A 20,896-nucleotide genomic window follows, 5' to 3' on the forward strand; every position below is an offset into this window, starting at 1 on the left:
AAGTGTGTTTGGTAAAATTTCCAAGAAGCTGTTTCAGCTTTTGCGGGAAGCTGAAAACAGCTTTTTGGCAGAAGCTCAATTTTGGAGCTTTCCGAAAACGCTGTTTTCAGCTTTGTCGGGAAGCTGTATTTTTGACCAAAATATCCCTATTTAAAAGTTTCTTTTTCCTCCCAAAAATCTCAATCCCACCGCCTTTTCTCTCTCACCATCCCCCCCTCTCTCTCTCTCCCTCTCTATCTCCTTCTCCTCAATGCCGTCGGCCCTCCTCTTTTTTTTTTTTTTTTGGGAGGCAGCCACCACGCCGGCCACCCGTGGCCGCGCCCCCCAGCCCCCACCCGAGCCCCCCGCCGCTGCGACCCACCACACAGCCAAAAAAAAAAAGGAAGGGGAGGAAGGGGCCGCCATGGCCGCTGCCTCCCCGGCCGGCCCGCCGTCTCGGCCCCCTCCCGAGGCCCTCCCTCCCCCGCGGTCGCCGCGGCACGCCGTCCCGGCCTCCTCCGAGCCCCTCCTCCCCCGCGGTCGCCGCGGCACGCCGTCCCGGCCCTCTCCCGAGCCCCCCTCCCCCCGCGGTCGTCGGGGCCCGCCGTCCCGGCCCCCTCCCGAGCCCCCCCTCCCCCGCGGTCGCCGCGGCACGCCGTCCCGGCCCCCCTCCCCCCGCGATCGTCGGGGCCCGCCGTCCCGGCCCCCTCTCGAGCCCCCCCTCCCCCCGCGGCCGTCGGGGCCCGCTGTCCCGGCCCCGTCCCGAGCCCCCTTCCTCCCGCGGCCGCCGCGGCCCGCCATCCCGGCCCCCCTCCCGCGGCCCGGTCCCCCTTCCGGCGCCGCCGGCTTCGCGGGAGAAGAAGAAAGGAGAAGAAGGAAAGAGAGGAAGGAAGGAGAAGAAGAGAAGAAAAAAGAAAAGAAAAAAAAAAGAAGAAAAGGAAAGAAAAAAAGAGAAGAAAAAAAAGAAAAGGAAAAAAAGAAAAATAAAGAAAAATAAATAAATAAATAAATATGTATATAAATGAACGAATAAATAAATAAATAAAATAATAAATAAATATATTTCAATAAAATAAAATAATAAATAAATAAATAAATAAAAATATTAGTAATTATTTAACCAATTTTTTCACCTAGTTAGAAAATTTGTTAGAGAAATAAATGGTCATCAAAAGAGTACAAAATTAATTTATACTAATAATTATAATATTTTATACATTTATTATTGTATTATACTATAAATATAATATAATATAATATTATGTTATGTTAAATAATTTAATATTATTTTAAATTATTATCCTATAGTATACAATGTTATAGTACTATATTATAATAATATTATGTTACATTACATTAATATTATACTATATCATATATTTATGTAGTAATATATATTATATTTTATTATGTACTATTGTATAATATTAATAATGTCCTTTATGGTCATTTTGTCATACAAAAGTACTTTCTCAGTTTGTTTACCAAACAAATGTTAAAGTGCCACAGCACTTTAGAAATGTAGTTACCAAACAGCAAACAGCTTTTTATAAAAGCTCTACTTCCAACAGCTCTACTTCTAACGGCTCTACTTCCAACAGCTCTACTGCCAACAGCTCTTCCAAACAGGGCCTTAATCTCCATGGCCTGTGCTTGAACAAACTCTGCAACAAATCTTGGTGATACCCTGCGCTCGCCGAAAGTACAAGTATTTCTTGCCAGCAAGATCTGATATGCTGTACAAGCCGATCTGATGGTCATCTAACAAGTCTGCAAACTGGCCAGCTACTGCCGTATGAAACCCTTGTCACTAATCAGGAACGTCTGACGTTGGGCTCATCAATTGGACGGTGAATATCGATAGATCGGGTGGGCCCCTGGTTGCCGGAGCTGGATAGTTAACTCCAGGGGGCGGATCACGTGGTGAGGGAACAGCGGCGGCCTCTGCGAGCGAACAAAGTAGGGTTAGACCTCGCCGCCCAACCGGAGATATTAGATGGAATCTCTTTACCAAAATTATTGGAGAAAAGGTCGAGAAGAACAGACTTAGAGACGGAGACGAAGCAAGATTCGATTTTTAGGGTTTCTCCTCTCTCGATCGATACCATTGTTGCCATATTTTTCTCCTTTTTTTCGGTTGTATTTTGCTTACGATTCTGGTTTGGGAGGTAATGAATCCATTTTTCTGACCTTGGGGAATAGTTTTTCAAAATAAAAGGGTTCTTTCGTAAGATTTGTTGAGGTCCCCAGCTCCGATGCCGTGCTTCTCCCCGTCCCGCCGGAGAGCCCGGTGGGAAGAGAAGGGAGGAATGCCGGGAGTAACATCTTGTCTTATGATCATTGTGGTCTGCTTCAAAGTAACTGTCACAAAGCTTTGACATGGTGTTGCAATGATTTCTGCCGTGATGCCATTATATTTGCAGAAGAGGGGGCTACATGCCTCCATCCATGGTGATATATAAAGTCGCAAAGGGACATTGCAGAAGACCTTTTTAGAAGTTTTGCTGCAAAGAAGGGAACATCATTTAATGGAACAAGGTAAAGTATCAACAGCTTGATCAATTCCAGATCATATTCTGTTCTTTGTTTTTGTTAACATCTGATAAGTTGTCATTGAATTCAACTTATCCTTTATTGCTTTTTGTTGATTTGTGAGGACGCTAATTTATGGGAGATAATGCATGTAGCTGTAAATAGTTATGCATGTTCTGAAGTCGTAAACATATCCTGATGAATAGGCAACCATATTTGTATATGGCTCCAAGTATTGCACATGCAGAATTGTATGCTTCAATTGAAAGAAAGGAAGCAAAACCAATTAAGTTTACAGTTAGAATAGTGCTCGGCTCATATGCAACTTATAGATGGACTCGGATCCTGTTGAGGTGATCATTGAACCATAGGAAGCTTTATATGCACTTTGCTGCAGTGCATATAGCTTTGAAAAACTTGTTATGTACATGGTTGATTTCAAAATATTGTTTGTTCTGAAGGGTGCACTTGAGAAGTTATTAGTGCTAGGTACAGGGAAGCTGGCATTGAACTAATATGTATCACACGATTTGATGACTCCTGTTTAAATCTTGAGGCATTCTGTAAATTATTTAGCTGGTTGTTTGGGTGCTGAGAACAATTGATGGGGACGAATAATCAGATATTGAAAGCCTTTAAGCTGTGACACACTGGACTGATCACCAAAGATATTTTCAAGTCATACTAGATGTGGTGGAGGAAGATTTACAAGAGACAGGACAAGAGGTGCATCAGGATACAGGAAATTGGTAAGATCAAATTCTTTGAAGTATTCTGTGTTTAACAGTTCTTGGTAAAATATAAGTTGCAATTAGTTTGACTGCTGGTATTTTCTTTACTACCTAAAATGTGTTAGAGACATGAAGAAAAAATTGATGTATGATTTTGAAAAGTTGAATTTATGACTACAGGAATCATTATTACACTTCCTAAAGTCGTTGAACAATGAAATACTTACTTTTCAGCTAGAGGGTTACAGCTTTATATTCGATCATTTTGGTACTTATCAACGACAGCAATCAACTCATAACAGCTAGGTTAGAGCTAGAATTGTTTTGATTTATGACCATTTTGAAACATGTCAGTAGTCAATACAATGCTGCATGGGCATAGACAATAGAGCTGGACTTGAATGCTTATCCGAGCATTAGTAATGGCCAGATGTGAAAAAATCAGAGATAAGGGACAAGCAAAAACTTATGTTAACAACTAATGTTTAAATTTTTTTAGTATCGTGGAGTTTGAAAATTTTAATTATATAGTATTTGGTAAGGTGTTTGTATACATATCGTGCAAGTTGCAGAGATGATAAAAAATGATGCTACTCAATCCATAAGGGTCAAAAAGGTTGCTGGTTGGAATCTATTTTTAAAATAAATAGTTTGAATTATTTGTCATTTTTTATGTCAAATCTTCTTATAATAGTTTTTATGTATCTCAGTATCTGTACCCTTAATCTTATAGTCTATGTCCAGTATTTGATAAACATATGCAAGGTATGCTACATGGTATTATCTTTATATATGGTTTCCCAGTAATATATTTTCAATCACAATTTTTGTCTCTATTGTCTTATAGCATGCGTCACGTTTACTTGGTAAGTTAGGAAACCACAATGCATCATCATGGTTGCAACTAAAACTGTTAAAACATGGAAGTATTTCATATAGACTCCGAGATACGTCTCTTCTTTGCATTGGATAACCTTGTACACTTGAAATTTGCATGTATACTCATGCATTACTACTTGATGCAACTATACCCCTACTATTAGTGGCAGCAGAGGCTGTAATGTCTGGAAGATGGTGGTCTTTGTTCAGCAGTAGCTGGGTAGTGAATTAGGACTACTCATTTTTCCTTGACGAAAGCATCTTCATGACTTCATTCCATAGTTTGACATATTAAACAATGATGACTGTACTTATCCCAGTGCATCTTGCATCTGTGTTACAAAGTCAGTCTATCATAATAATGCAAAACCTCTCTTTGAGTTTATATCAATCAGGATGTGTTGGCTAAATTTTCCTTAGTACTACAGCATCTTTTGACTTAATTTGGGAGCATCTGAGGGTTATTCATTGATGTCTCTGCATTTTGCTTAAGGACCTTGGTGCCTATTTTGATATCGCTCCTCGTTTGGGGGCGTAGAAGAATTAGCAAACCTTTCAAACCTCGATATTGATCACATCATACTCCTTCAGCTTCAGGCACTGGCCTAACATTCTTCTATTGAAAGATTAAAGTTTCATGCAACTGCTGAAGGATGCCGGTGAACTGGCAAAATAACTGTCTCATATCAAGAAGCAGTAGCTGTATGTTTTTCGTGTCTAATGGAGATGTTAAAGGGTATAGTATGTGCCCTAATATAACATATAACCAGGGAATAGTGTTTCATTCTATTAATCATTTTGTTTGTTGAATTTCAATTTTGCTGTGAACTTGTACAGGCTTGATAGACTGGTTTTGTGTAAGATTTCTCTTGATTTAAATAATAGATTTGGTCAGATTTTTGTGGTGATGAAGCTCATTGGCAAAGAATATTATTGTGTTTCAATTAAGGAGCCTCCTAGCTCTCTGGATGCAGGGTCTATCTGGTAATGCAAGAATGTAGGATACGCAGGACTTCCGTGTGGATAAGATATCTGGTACTGTTAATTGAAAAGCTTTTCCCAAATTTCTGTTAGTTGCTTCTTGATATTCTATGCTAATGTACCTTCGAACTAGGATGGCGTTACAATTCAATATTTATTTTTCGTTCATGTGTCCTACTGGAAAACGTTTTCCCCCTAAATTTGTTTTATGCTTATGCTGCAAATGGGACAGGCTAAGATTGCAAATTTAGGTCATGTCTCCTGCAAAATCCTGACAATTTTTCCTGGGAAGCCTAATCTGGCAGGTAAGTCTCAATCTTTCCTCCAGAATCTGACAGTGGAGCAAAAATAAAGTTACACATTGTCTATGTAATTTTTTTGTTTGGAGTGTGTGTTATTTGAACAATTCTCTTCTTGTAATTTATTCATTTAGTGTAAAGCTGCTGCTTCATTTTATTATATCCATTTTGGCTTGCTTGTTTGTGGTAACAAGGCAATGCAGGTTGAGACAACACAGATTCAAAGCCTCTCGGCACTGAATCACATTGGCTTGAACAGGCACAAGAACCGAATATTTTGCCGCCACCTATGCTGTAGACCGAGCTGGTGCCACACTTGGTCAAGGAAGTTGGAAGATTTAGTGAGAAATGATACCCTACACAGCATGCACCAATATGGTTGTGCACCACGCCAATCACCCACATCCTTCTTATGGGCTCCATTCATCATGCGCTCCTCTCAGTAATTGGCCCAGAGGAAGAAGATGTGGTGATTGACATGGTGCATGGCCATGTGGTGCATATGGTGTATGATATAATTTCTCGGATTTACTAAAAGAGTCTCATATAAATCTCCTCTCTCTCTCTCTCTCTCTCTCTCTGCGCGCGCACGGAGATTTGGAAATCTACTGGTCAGCTGATGGTATGAAGATGGCATTTCAGTTAGGTATTGTTCTTGGATGAGCTGATGTAGCAAAATATGGTAGCGCCATATTAACTGCCTGCATGGTATTTTGGTTTAGAGCAAGGCCTTCTGCCCAAAAAAAATAAAAAAAAGGCTAATCCTGATTATTGGGCACAGAAGGATTTTGAGCTAACAAATGCTGGGTTAGGGAGTCTATATTCAACTTATCCCATGGTAAGAGAAATTTTCTCTTACAAATTGTATCAAAATTTTCTTATGTCACATGGTAAGAGAAATTTTTATGTGCACAAAACATACCCAGCATTTCCCCAGTTAATTTCATGCACTCCCTCTCAGGATGCCTGGATAACATCCTTATTTGTATGGTATTATGAAGATTGCTAAATAGAAAATAATATTAACCGGTAAGAAGTCATAGACATCTTATAATCTTTATGAGATCATAAGTCATCTCTAAATTTTGATATCCTGTATTCCAATGTTGTGGATATTTAGATAACACAAATCATCTTTAGATAAACTAATTTTGGGCGTATGTGGTTGTGGAAAGACATTGATTTGGTATATGATATCTCAAGAACAGTGTAGCTAGCCATCCCAATAGTCCAGTCTTAATATTTAATTTTTGTAAACAAGAAATAAGTATGTATAATCTTATCTTCACTCGAATTTCATTCAAACTATATTTGTGGCAAGAAATATATTTTTTTTATCAATCTTGGCAAGATGAGGGAAACCTCAAATGCTTCCTCCAGTCCTTCTAAAGAACTCAGAAGCAAGAGTTAACATAATTGTGATGTTTATTTTATCATACTTTCCACATAGTTGTCATTATTTATCCTCAACCTCTCTTATAATTATTACTATTATATTTTTTAACCTTTCACAAGCCCTCAAGTTTTGTTTGACTTCAATCCCAAGAAATAAGTTTTAACCCTTCTGCATCCGGTGAGTGGTCCCCCATCCATGGGGCCCAATATGTGTCATGCTTTTATTGATGTTTCCTTTTGGATTTCAATCTTAGTAGACTTTCATTTGAACTCAAATTCTAATAATAATTTGATAAATTATATAAATTAATAAGGGGTAGAAATTTTTTGTGGCCCTCAAGGTTCATTATCTTTTCCTGTGGCCCCTTCTGCTTTCAAATTTGCAATCAAATCGTTCATCTTAGGTTTTTTGATGTAAAACAACCATTAACTAAGAGTTAAAAAATTGTATCACGTGCCGTTAAGTGATGGTTTAAAAATATATAGATTCCAAAAAGGTGCAAGTTGAGAGGTTTGATGTTAAAAGAAATATTCTTCCATCCAACTTGATATACTTTTTTATCAAGAGTTGACTCAAGAAGAAAGAACACATTATTTACTATAGATGCATTCACTAGTGATGCATTTTTACGAGAAATCTTATCTAAAATATAAAAATTAAAAATTTCAATCACCATAAAAATAAAAAATAATTATAAAATTCTAATAATTTGATTGGAAAAGAAAATATTTTGGTTATATATATATATATATGTTTTTTTATTCTTCATCAATTTTTACTTATATCACCGCTCTTTCTATCAAATTTCTCCTTATCTCCCATGATTAGAAGATATCATTAGAATGAAGGAGAACAAAAACGAGACAACAAAAGAAGTCCAACAAAACCAGACTTTTCATTTTTATTGTATTATCTTCTATAAAAATTTGATAATGTAAAGTTATTTTTAGAAATTAATGAAAAAAATAGTATTATCATTTATGAGAGAAGATTTATAAATACAAATAAATAGTTCTTCTAACAGTTATGATGCTCCGGTATCATTTGCCTCTCTATTGCCGCACCTTTCAATAAATAGACTTGCTCTTCTCCGAAAGGGGAAAAAAAACTCTACTTATAAAAACTGAATTGCATCTTAGAAGCCACATAGATTGAAGAAATTTTAATGATTAAAATTATCCGTATATTAATTTCATTGAAATTATCCGTTATTTCAAACTTTTTGGAGTCCGCGCTGGACCCAAACGTTACACCCGTGGGTCACATAACCTCCCGGTAACTTAAGAAACCATCCACGCCTTGACCCCACCCCACCACTACCGATAAAAAAACCAGAACAGCTCGTAGAAGGAGAGGGAACGAATGCAGGAACCCCCCCCCCCCCCCCCCTAAAAAAAAAGAAAGCAAATCAACACCAAAGCCAACGAAGAAAGCCCTTCAAAACCCTCTCGCCTTTTCTCCTCTCTTCGCTCTCTTCTTCTCCGCTCTTTCCACTTTCCCTCTTTATTGGAGGGATTTGAACCCCCTCTCTCTCCACTAGAAACCCTAACCCTAATTGTTCTGTCTGACTTCTTTATCGCTCTCTTTGCTCCGGTCTACGGGGTTTGTTGGGCGAAATCCCTCATCGTTATCGCCATTAAAGAACTCGCAAGGTCTCTTTGTCTGCTCGAAATGGAAGGGGGCGCGGGGGCGTACAATCCGCGGACGCCGGAGGAGGTCTTCCGGGATTTCCGAGGCCGCCGGGCTGGAATGATTAAAGCTCTCACCACCGGTCCCCCCACCCCTCTCTCACTCTCTCCTTCGATTCTTGGCAGGATTTGGTGTTTTCTTGATTAGCTGATTCTTGTTCTGTATGTTGATTATTGCGAATTTTTGTTTCTTTTTCACGTGTTGCAGACGTTGAGAAGTTCTACCAGCAGTGCGACCCCGGTGAGGTTCCAACTTCTATTTTTGATTCGCTCACGCTAGGGTTTCCGGCTTTTAGGGTTGTGTTGTTCGAGTTGTTCCGTTTTGGCATTTAAAAGGCTTTGCCTGCCTTTTTTTCCCTTTGTATTTGTTTTTGTGGAGATTTGTTGGACCGGAAAAGAAAATTAAAGATTTTTTGAAAGCACCGCCAGCATCCCCCTTGGTTGCTTTTGTTCGACGCTTTTTGTTTTTGGATTTCGTTTCGTTTTTGGTGTTCCTATGAATTTCAGAAGGATATTTTTCTATATATTGATGTCTTATGCCTCTGAGTTCTTTACTAGGTAACAGTTGGACAACTTCCAGTATTGTTGATAACTTAGGAGGCTTGCCCTTAAATGGATTACTTTTTTTTTATATAGTTTTAAGTTAAAGACTTCGTTCTTTTTGCGCATCAAGTTTGTTCAAAGCAAACAAATTGAGCGCTCGTTATTTTTTATTCTTTTTGGCAAGCTATTTTTTGCTGTATAATGAACAATTTCATAACTCTTCCCAATTTTTAAGTAATTTGTGAATTCAGAATCTTTTTTTTTGTTGGGGGGTGGGGGGGTGGGGTGGGTGGGCAGGTGGTTGGTTGGTTATACACTAAAAGAAAAGGGTTGTTATATAAATTGTTGAACAAGGTTCAATCTATTGGGTTTCGTGGATATTTATTTGGGATGAATGTTTCATGCTAATGCCATGATAATATTGTGGGTACAGAAAAGGAAAACTTATGCTTATATGGACTTCCAAATGAAACATGGGAAGTAACCTTGCCTGCCGAGGAAGTTCCTCCTGAACTTCCAGAACCAGCATTAGGAATTAATTTTGCTCGAGATGGAATGGATGAGAAGGATTGGTTGTCACTTGTTGCAGTCCACAGTGATTCATGGTTATTGGCTGTTGCCTTCTATTTTGGTGCGCGTTTTGGGTTTGATAAAGAATCCAGGTAATTATTTTGTTTTCATATCTTTTTCTTGTATCTGTTTTGATTGTTTTAAGTTGTTCACTCTTGGAGATAGTACCTTCCTGGTTCTTGCTACATTTATGCATCAATGATTTATGTAAAGGTGCATGAAGTAGGAGAATTTTCTAGTTCTAGGGTACATTCAATAGAGAATTTTAGTAGCTAAACCTAGTTCTCTTGTTTCCAGTACATTGATATGATGCATAAGATCTAGATATTTCAGAATAATTACTAATATTTATCATTTTCCAATAGTTTTCTTGTTTCTTTGTTGATCTGATCATGTTTTCATGTTTTGGATTATGGAATTTTGTATTTGCATTTCTTCATCCTACTTATTTGGATATAGCTGACTTTTGATTAAATGATCTTCATGTTTCATAGAATTGCTTATATATGCAAGTATTACAATAGAGATTGCACTACATTCACCTTGTGCAGCTAATATATTGACTACTGGTTTTGCTACCTACCAATAAGAGACCTTTTTTGGATGAAGTAATAGATATCGTTCATCTAGCTGAAAAAACTTCAGCAGCCAAAACCATGCTTAATTTGATATAGAGTTTTAATTGATACTTTCGTGAGAAATGAACTGTTATAGAAGACCAAAAAAAAAAGATAAGCATCTTGGCAGCCTAGACACCATGCTTAATGTTTTTTTACTGATTTTAAGTAGAAAATGAAGCATTCCTTCATGTGTTCTCTTTGGGTATTCTTGATTTGTTATGTATTTAGTTTTTGATTACATTGTCTTTCCTCTTTGTGGTATACTACTTTTGAAATTTGATTATTTGTAATTATTTGTCATTTTGGTCTGAACTTGCTAAATTGTCTTAACATTGTGTGAAGTTACATTTTTATTGCCTGTTCGCAGCCTCGTTCTCTTTTTATGTTTAGCATATTCAGATGTAGATATTAAATTTCACAACAATTTCTGACCAATAATATATTTGGTTAATTAATTGGCATATTATGAACCACGTGCCAAAGAGGGCTTCATGGTGGAAGTCTAATAATTTGGGTCCCAAAGCATTCTTCTCAGTTATGATTGGGAGCCTGCAAATTTTGAATCTAAATTCATTATATATTTAGATTTGAGTTCTGTATATGTTTATATGTTCTTGTACTAAAGATTTAGTTAGATGTTTGAGTCAAAGTAGGAGCCATCTACTTTTTTGATTAGCTGGCAACTGTGATTTGTTGAAGGACTATGACTGGCTTTGTAGAAGGTCTCTTGTTGTTGGAATTATTTGGAGCCTCTTTGAATGTGTCTAGTAAGTTTTGCTTTTATGTAGCGTGGCCTCTTGTTTTAGTTACATATTGTGTTTAGAGAGTTCTATAGCCTCATAAATGTTAGGAAGCCTCATTTTAATTTTGGGTTGTTTTTATATATTTTTTGGTAAATTCGGGATAAATATTCTGATAATCCAAGGTCTGGGAATTATATGAAAAGATGGAGTAATTTAGAATCAAGAAATAAGTAACTTTGGTTAAGTGGTTGATGGGAGAAGGTTTTAGAGAAGGAATAATTAAGGAATTAGACAGCTTTTGCATACAGTGGCTGGATACTACGAAAAATCAGATTGGTTTCCAGTTTAATGGCATGCAAAAAAAGGGCTAGTAGGATGGCTGGATTAGCTGTGAAGTTGTAGACTATGCAGTGAAAAAGGCAAGTTTGCTGTCTTTAAAAGAAGGGAAAATGGTAAAGACAGTAATCTCCATGGAATCTGATTGGAAATGTCTATATGACAGAAAATTACAGATTTAAGTTGAAAGGGACTAGGAAAAATTGCAGTTTGAGTGGGATTTGCTTGTCAAGCGATGGGTGAAACTAATACTAATGGTTCTATAATTCTGTGATGCTTAATTGGCATCTGCTGGTGTGTGAGTAGCCATAAGGGAGACAGGGTTCATCCATCAAATCTTTTCTGTAGAGGCTATTTAAGTAATCACTTCTCTTACAATTGTGTCTGTAGAGATGCTTTAGGCATTAACGTTTGCCAATCAGATGGGACTCGACTGTGACGGTAACTGTGTGGAAGAAGACCATTTGAAATTGATATAAGCGATGAAATAACGGAGAAACCCTTGGAATCTTCAGTAGTAGGTGAAGGAAATAAGACAGATCAGTGGCAGATGGAAAAATTGCATTTTTTGGACATAATGTTAAGGAGTCCTTGCTTATTGTTTTGTGAGAATCATATGCCTGTTATCCTGATCTACAGGGATGGCTTCTTACTTTTTGGAATAACTTGAAGGAATTCTTCCTTCTAACTCTTAAAAAAAAATGGACCAGATGAGACCGAGAAAGGTTCTCTTCTGAGCAATAAACAGAAACTGGCATTCATTCACTAGCAAGGGAGTATCTTTGTAGAGAAAAAATGATAGACAGATTTCCTTGCATGCAGTAGTTGCTTTAGTGGAATATGGAGATTGATGGATGTTATGGATATCTTAACACATTGGATGTAAAGCAATGGAGCTGTTAAATATGTTGGCTATGGCTGGGTCTTCTAGCAATGACCTTTGGGTTGGAGTATCTATTAATAATTTGTGGCACGTAATGCCTTTCTGTATCCTGTTGGTTTTCAGTCATATGCTTTATATCTCCTTCATTAGCTTCCTTTTTTTTGTGCATTTTGCTTGTCTAGTAACTTGAAACTTTGCTTAACTTTGATGTGCAAGTGATGGGTGACTTGATCTATGCTGAATAGGGATATCATTTTACTACATCTCTTCAATAATTTATCTTTTATTGACGTCCTGCAAGGTTTTTTCTTCTACTACTTCTAACTTGGAAACTAGTAGGGAAGCATTTTGAACTTACGCATGAAGAAATTGTTTGACATTTTCATTTGTTGTTGGAATTGATTTTATAGGAAAAATAGTAATTTTCTGTGAGGACTTGGTAACTAGAATTGCCAGTAGTTGATAGCACATTGACATTGGTTAGTTTCACTACTGGTGACTAAAGTTCCTACTTCCTATTGAGTCATGACTAAATTACATCTTCTTTCTTTTCTTTTTTCCTTTGCTTATAAGACCTTATGCTTGATGCAATAGCTTTTGGCTAGGAAATCTCAGTATGTAAATCTTTATGCAATCGCATTTTTTGTTGCCCCTTTAGGCTTAGATTCAATGAGTCATGTTGAACTGTTTATTTGTTTATGCATATGTGCTCTTCTTTCACAGCCAATAATTTCTTCACCTATTAAATGCCTCATTTGATTTTTTTTTTTTTTTCTGTTGTTGATGTATTGAGTATTTAGTTTCTACATGTCACTACTCACCTCATTGATGCTAGCTTGTCTTTAAGAGTCCTCTATCAACATGATCACAGGATGTACTTTTATAAATTTCTTGGCAAATGACACATGAAGTTTGCATGCATGACTATCAACATGATGCTAGCTTGTCTTTAAGAGTCCTCTATCAACATGATCACAGGATGTACTTTTATAAATTTCTTGGCAAATGACGCATGAAGTTTGCATGCATGACTATCAAATATTCTAATATTGACAGGTTTGATGCTTTGTATGTATGGTGTTCATTGTGAAAAAATATTCCTTATGTGTGACAATCTCCATGTTCCGTAAGGATATTTCCAATGTTATGATGCCCCTGATCTCTAGAGATATTGGTCAAGTTTAAGATACTGATCAGGTTTGACGTAATGTGTTTTTGGTATAAATTTCATGTGGCCATTGTATTATTACATATTATAGACACATTTCTTTCAAACTTTCAATCCACACACCTGATATAAATGTTGTTTCGAATCATTGTTTCCAAGAGAAGAACATAAGCCAAATCCGTAATATTGATCCCTTACATATATGTCTTAAATAAATGTTAAAATATCAAGTTCATGTTACCTTCTTTAATCGTATTATATAAAATCTCGCCGTGTCATATCTTTTGTGTGGCATATTTTAGATGTATATACTTGTTATGTTATACTATAAGTTAAACATATCATTTATGATTGCATGATTTGGATAGACTTGCTAAGTTTCTCTCCTCTTGCTATTGTGTATAAACTATAAAGTGAAAGTACATATAATATATAATGGATGTGTAGTTACCTTTTCATGTAAGTTAATTTAATGGGTTTAGACCATATAATTTCTGTATGCTTCAGTTATGGCTTCTTTTAGATTTATTAAGATGTTAAAATAGGGAGTTTTCATTCTGTGCTTTTAAAGGTTTCATGCTGATCATGAGAGGTTTTTTGTAACTTTATTGTGTTAATTCTTGATCTTATTGATAAGTTAGTGAATATGGATTTCTAATGATTTGATTCTGGTGAAGTGGATGGATATGGATTTCTGTAGATTTGATTCTGGAGAAGAGGTTTGACGGCTAATGCTTTAAAAAAAAACCATGACAGGAAGGTCATCGATTTGTTGATTTTGGGATATGATATGGGGAAAGGGATGATTATCAGGTGATCATTGGGATAAGTAGGACTTTAAGAAAGAGACTAATATGTCGTTTTTAGGTTTTTTTTAATTTGGATACTTGTAAATTAATAGAGTTTGAACTGTAAAGCACAAGAAGCCCTAGAAGTTCTGGTAGGGTATGATAGGAGGATGATTAAGGTTTTGAGACATATCTTGGATCAGGTTTTCACTGGCTTTAGGGAAGACTCAAAAAAGTATGTAAAACAAAAAGAATAATATGTAAAACAAAAGAATAGGATTGTGGACATCAGAGGGGTTGCTACTTCTGTCATATCTTGAAAGCCATCACTCAAGGGCTCTTATGAGTCATCATTAAGAGAGGAGTAAATCTTCACCTTACTTAGAAAGGTGGAAACCCTTGAGAAATCTGTTTGCAAAATTGATTGTTTCATATGATTCACAATAATGGCCTCATATATGCAGGCCTGCATGGCACCAACCTGTTGGAATCCAATAATAAGTATGTATCCTTTATTTTGAAGAATGAAAAGAAAAAGGTTTGATTGCTTTGGTGACCTCTAGTAAGCTTAGCTGGTGCCTAATCTAGAAAATGTTTTTGGTAGCAGTTTAGATTCCCATGCAACCTTACATGTTGAGGCACTTAAACCACTCTGTAATTGGTCATAATTCTGGGACTTGTAACTGAAATGAACTTTTTGGCATTATACCTAGTCAAAATGGGAGTCATACAATCTAAATAACTTACACGATCATGATCTTATTCCCTATAAGAGTTGCATAATCGCTTGAAAACTCCTGCTGGTTGGCTACTTTATTAACCCTATTAGCCAATGTAAGAAGTACAATAAATAAGAAATTTTACAAAATATGACCTGCTTTTAGATTCTTGAAAACTTGTGCGGGGGTGGAATTATTAGATAGAAATACAGGCATCGATCAAATGATTGAATCATCATGTGATTGATCTTTGTAATTAAATGGATAAGATTCCTCCTTGTAAAATTTTTAGTACTGTGATCTTGGTGAATTACCAATTTCTTTGTTGTATGATCAGGGTAAGGAAAAGGCGCCCTTAAGGTGATAGAACCCATATTGCCTGAGGCACAAGGTGCCCAAAAGGCGCCTGCCTAAAGAAAGTAGCACACCGGTTCATGAAAAGTTAAATAAGTGCACCAGAAGTACCTGCTATTTGTATCCAAAGCAACACAAACATTATTTCAACATCTAAATCATAAGTAACATTGGATATAATGGTCCACATCTTTCAAGACATCACATCAAAAAACCACTTTCCATACCATGCTTTTGAGCGAAAGGTATCAAATATAGATTACCGGAGATCCTAAAATAGCTTAAAAATTCAAATATGACAACAAAATACCACTTCCCAAACCATTTTTGATGTTTTTAAACAAAACATAACCAAAATAAAAAAGTAAACCATAGAGCATCCTAGAGTAACCTTTTATTTATAAGGGCTCTAATAGAAAGAATAGGCAAAAAGGGAAAAGAAGTATAATGCCGGACATTGCATTTGCATCGCCTGGACACCTCTCACTTTGTCCCTTGTGCTCACCTAGGTGTCACCTTACCAAAAATCACCTTGACCAAGGATTGTCGAGGCACTCAAAGGTCTATTTGCCTCCTGCAGCACCTAGGCGATTGCCAAAGTGCCTTTTACGACATTGTTTATGATGTTGCAACTGCTGTACATCTTTTCTAGCAATCTTTGTTTCACTATGATGCACAACGGCTTGGGTTTAGGATAATAGATAATGACATGTGCAATGCACGTGGAGAGCTATGATCAAAATTCTTTTATTTATTTTTGAAAATACATATTTTATGAGAGGGTAAGAGAGGAAGTGGCTGCTGAGATTTGACTTCTAACCCGTATGGGGATTTGGGAGATGCATGCAGTAACTTTTTTTCCCCAAAAATAAAAAATGCCCATTAGGCTTCAGCATGCAGTAACTTTTGTTGCTAACTTGGTCCTCTAAGAAAGAAATTGAAGAGAGAATTTTTCTTCCTCATGCTTATCACTTGAGGAAACCATGGAATGTCCAACGGACGACTGATGGTTGCTTAAGAGTTCCCAGTATACAGTAAGAAATTTTTGTGATGGAAGGTGTGGAGGGCATTATTTGGAATATGATGATGTAGGAGTTACTGATAATCTCAGTATGGAAGCAATTTGCTTCCTCTATTACCTTCAAAAAAAAAAAGACAATTCCAGTATAGCTACTTTGATGGTTGGAGCTATAATTGCTTGAGACAGGCTTTTGAAAATAGATGTTGCAACTGTCTGCGTTGAGCTTTGGCACTAGGGCACTGGATAAGATGCAGCCTACCACAATGTGAGGAAGTTTGGATTGTTGGGATCCTTGTAGCATAATATTTGTGTATGGAAAAGAGTTGATAAGAGAGATGATGAGATCTTACATACCAGCAGAAGTAGAAGTTAGGAGATGAGACTTTTCCAGTGGATATTAGATACAACTTCATAGTATGCTTATGCAAATTTAGGCTTGGATGAACGCTAGAAGGTTCCAGTGAAAGTCTATGGATTATATTAGAAATGTTGAGGCATTTAAAGTGTTGCAGGGCGCAAGACTTTGGATTCTGCAAAGCAAATAAATCTGCTTTCCTGATCAATCTATCAAAGTTATGGATGATGCTGAGTCTATATAGTAAATCATGGTCAATGAATCTGGTGGTAATGTGGTGCTTAATACAGTCTTTGATTTTTAATGTGTTTGTAGATTTTATGGGGCTGCAGAGGATTGGATTTTTTATTTATTTGATTGTGCATACAGTGAAAGGGTTAGGTTTGAATGAATGTGTGATATGAGAACTAAAAGCTTAATCTAATTAGATTTTAAAACACTGGTGGGGTCGTGGGAGGTTGCAGCGCTCATGACAAACTCTTGTGTGACTTGCCATGCTTAACCCTCTGCTTGTATAAAATCTATCTTCATATCTTATGTGCCTTCTTGAATCTTATGAGAAATCTGACATGCAAACTATATGTCTTCCTTCCAAGCTAAAATTTTATTAGAGGGCTCATTTTCTATTTTAAGATCTTTCATACAATCAATGTTTTGGAAATGTAAAACATTTGATTAACATCTATTCCTTAATATTTGACTAAACATTGTCAGATTTTTCAATACAAAAGGTGGTTATGATGTTGAGAACCAAATTGGCTTTATAAGACTAATATATTTTGTATGCATCCCCCATAAACGTACATATGTACGTTATATGTACATATATATTTGCATGTGTTTGTGTATTTCTCTGCCAGATAAGAAGTCTACACGACTTTTAAGACACATGGTCATGAAATTGGCTTCTTATATGACTTTTTATGGAATGAGGCTTTTGTGTCCTACGTTCCACTGTCCTTATGGTACACTACAGAAACCATTTTTCTTCTATGGATGTCAAATTCCCTAATAGAATTTCTCCATATCATCAAGTCTTCCTCTACACCAAACTATTAAAGATCTTTCTGATAAGTTTTCTTACTTTTTACCTCCATGATTCACATTCCGTATACACAGTTTCCTTCTCAAGGAGTAATCTGCCATTCCTTACCTTTTTATTATCTTCTTTTTCTCCGAAATACCGTGCCCTCAGTCAACCTTTGTCTCTGTTTAATATGCTGATCGCTTTCATCATGCATCCTCTCCAATTGAATCTTGATTTCATTATGGTACTACAAGACAGGATATGGTGGGCTTCTCAAAGAGCTCTTTACTAGAGGGAAGGAGGCAGCTACGTAGTGTCATACTTAGGATTGTTGTAATTTGAAAATGAGATCGCAAGATTCTTATAGGAGCAAAACATGAAAGGACTTTTCAGTAATTTGAAGGATTACTAATTACTCTTTTCAAGAGCATACTTGAAGTGGTGGAGGATTTAAGTGCCTTTTTTATCGTTAGTATACCTAAAGGAGAAGGAAGAAGTGATTCCAGATTTGCTGTCTCATTATTTAGGTCATATATTTTTTAGGGCTCAATTCCACCTGTCCGTACGAAAAATGAGGAAAGGAAAAAGGAAAGAGAGAGTTAAGGAAGCAACTGCTTTGTTTTCCTTTCTGTTTCTGTTATTGCTCAAATATTTGGCGCAATAATCCGATGTTTGAGAGTGCTGTCTAAGCACAGGAACCTCGAAGCTTAGCTATGTGATGTAAAATCAAATTTTATATATGTTGCAGAACAGCAAACATTGAAACCTTTCATCTGCCCTTAACCCAAAGTTCTCAATGCCCTAGATGCCCTATAATCCTTCAGTTTCATTTCAAGGGCCACCTAAGTTGCACCACTCTGGACTTCAAGTGCAAGGCCAGGTTAATTGAATTACACATTTCATGGGTTAAAAAATGTTTTAGATGAAATTGTCTATACAGTTCCATCTGCTAATTAGATTGGTAAGTTTCTTGTCTCCTTGACTCCCGCATTTCTGAGATTTATTATAAAGGTGTCTGATCTGACAAATGATGCCCCTTTTTTGTATTTCCCAATTGCTTTTTTGCCCACCTTCATTCTCAATTGCAACATGCTCACAAGATGGGAAAATTAAATCAAAGTTTCTGAGATGTGATATTCATTTTCCTTCCAAAAAAAGATTCTAGGTTGTCTCTAGTTGGAGATTTATAGGTGCAAATTTATGGCATGTTAGGTATCCTTGTACTTTCTACACCCTATCCTCCTTACCATGCTAGTGGACCCACTTCCTATTGTTGCTCCAAGCATAAATCGCCATGTGGATTATACCTTTTAAATCTTGCTATAGTCCTTTTACCTTTTTGTTCATCTTTTATCTTGAAGTAGTCTTCAGCTTCCCACACTGACTTTTATGTTGGCGAACAGCATTTATAATTTCTTGGTCTTCTTATATAATCTAATTCTTTTTTTATACCCTGTTATTTTGCTTGTCATGTCTTGGTGCATTTTATTTGTTTATATCATTAGGGTGGACTGATGAAATTCTGTTTTAACTGTTGCATCTAATAGTATTGCTTCACGGTATATGAACTACTAGAGGAGTTCTCTGTTACGACTTGCATAGGATATAGTTGGTTTCTAATATATATTAGACTGCTGGACAACTAAGCTATATAGACAGGTATATAGAAGTCTCTATGAAGGTGTTGGATTTTCCCTCCACACTGACCTCCAAACAGCCATTTTGCCCATGGCCTCGCATCATTCTAATTTCTAGGTGTTACTTTTCTTAAAGTCTGACTATTCATGAGCTCATGGAATGAGTGCACAAGGGCTCTGCTGATAGGAGATTTAGATCTTGTATAGAAAGTACTATGCTTGCTTCTAGAAGATAGCATTGTCTGCTGAAGGAAATTCTGTTATACCCAGCTTCATGTGATGATTTAAATAAAAAAACGGTGTATCTATTCTAAACACTTCTACTCCAAATTATGATGGAAACTGCTGGTAGTTGACATATTTTTCTTTCGGGGCTGAAATTACAGGAAGCGACTCTTCCAAATGATAAATGGTCTCCCCACTATATATGAGGTTGTGACAGGAACTGCCAAGAAGCAATCAAAAGAAAAGCCCAACAGCAGCAGCAAGAGCAAGTCTGGCTCAAAGGTGAATATGAATGTCTCGCATCATTGTTGTCCATTTCTCAAAACCATCACAATTTATTTTTCCTCCTTTTTGGCATATTGGTTCTTTATTCTACTTTCAGCCATCACGTCAGTCTGAGCCCCATACAAAGGCCCCAAAGATGCCTCCACCAAAAGACGAGGACGAGAGTGAAGGAGAAGATGAGGAGGATGAAGAAGAGCATGGGAACACGTTGTGTGGTGCATGTGGGGACAACTATGCCAATGATGAATTCTGGATTTGCTGTGACATTTGCGAGAGATGGTTTCATGGCAAGTGTGTCAGGATCACTCCTGCTAGGGCTGAACACATCAAGCAGTACAAATGCCCTGCTTGCAGCAATAAGAGGGCCAGAGCATGATGGAACTGGAAAGCTTGTGGTTGTTTTAGAGATAGGGGCGGTAGAAATACAAAGGGGGGGAACCATTTTGGATGCAGCAGTGAACAAACCTGCGTGCTTGAGTCTTGATCTCAGTTTAGACTTGATTTAGTCATATTGGACATGTTCTTGTTGATAATTGGTGTCTATTTAGTGTCAACAGCCGGTAATTGGTGATGTTTCTTTTATGACCGAACACTTTCTTAGCTAATCTAGTAGAGTGCTTCCTTTGGCAGACCTTTTCTACTGCTTCAGGACCTCTGATTTCTTTCTTGGCTATTTGATCAGTAGTCTTTTGCATGCTTTTTTGGAAGGAAAATCATCAGTTATCAGGAGTTCCAAGGAATGCATCTTAGTCAATGTGGTGGGACAGCCTCCGAGTTGGCCAGCTTAAATCTGTAAAGTTTGTATAAATGATCGCTCCTTTACTATGATTCTTTAAACTATTAGAGAGTTTCAAAAGTTGTTTCTTTTCTTCTCATCGTTGAGTACGACTAATCACCTCCAGGTATTGCAAGATTTGTTTCCAATGAAATTCATTGTGGACGAATTTCAAGACTGGTTCTATTGCCTTTTAAGCCAGTTTTTATCAGCATGCACAACTTTATGAGGCTTTTCCTTTCATAAGCTTCATGCAAGCCAATAAAATAGGTGACAAATTATGAAAAGCAAATTTGCTACTTAATTAATTGCAAAATGTTCTAGGATGGCATGCGTATGGCACATGATGGATGAAGGCATCC

General features: G+C 37.1%; 1 protein-coding gene and 1 long non-coding RNA gene across 2 annotated transcripts; both read left to right on the plus strand.

The window, feature by feature from the left end:
* Window positions 1–1,997: 1,997 nt before the first annotated feature.
* On the plus strand, window positions 1,998–5,561 carry LOC120112151 (uncharacterized). Its single transcript, XR_005513651.2, has 3 exons — window positions 1,998–2,517; window positions 5,096–5,156; window positions 5,335–5,561. It is a non-coding gene; the product is annotated as an uncharacterized LOC120112151 (long non-coding RNA).
* A 2,543-nt stretch (window positions 5,562–8,104) lies between these two features.
* On the plus strand, window positions 8,105–20,432 carry LOC103701610 (PHD finger protein ALFIN-LIKE 8-like). The gene is made up of 5 exons (XM_008783745.4): window positions 8,105–8,568; window positions 8,694–8,726; window positions 9,462–9,690; window positions 19,636–19,756; window positions 19,857–20,432. Exons 1-5 carry the CDS (start codon window positions 8,469–8,471, stop codon window positions 20,133–20,135), a joined length of 762 nt encoding a protein of 253 aa, XP_008781967.1. The 5' UTR covers window positions 8,105–8,468; the 3' UTR covers window positions 20,136–20,432.
* The last annotated feature ends 464 nt before the right edge of the window (window positions 20,433–20,896 follow it).

Source organism: Phoenix dactylifera, chromosome 13, assembly GCF_051530095.1.
Source record: "Phoenix dactylifera cultivar Ajwa chromosome 13, Ajwa_hap1_PhDact_Kaust_v1.1, whole genome shotgun sequence".
NCBI lineage: Eukaryota > Viridiplantae > Streptophyta > Magnoliopsida > Arecales > Arecaceae > Phoenix > Phoenix dactylifera.

Coding starts and splice junctions, on each gene's coding strand:
- LOC103701610 (XM_008783745.4), top strand. CDS start 8,469: ATGGAAGGGGGCGCGGGGGCGTACAATCCGCGGACGCCGGAGGAGGTC. Junction 8,727..9,461: donor CTACCAGCAGTGCGACCCCG/GTGAGGTTCCAA, acceptor TTGTGGGTACAG/AAAAGGAAAACTTATGCTTA. Junction 9,691..19,635: donor GGGTTTGATAAAGAATCCAG/GTAATTATTTTG, acceptor CTGAAATTACAG/GAAGCGACTCTTCCAAATGA.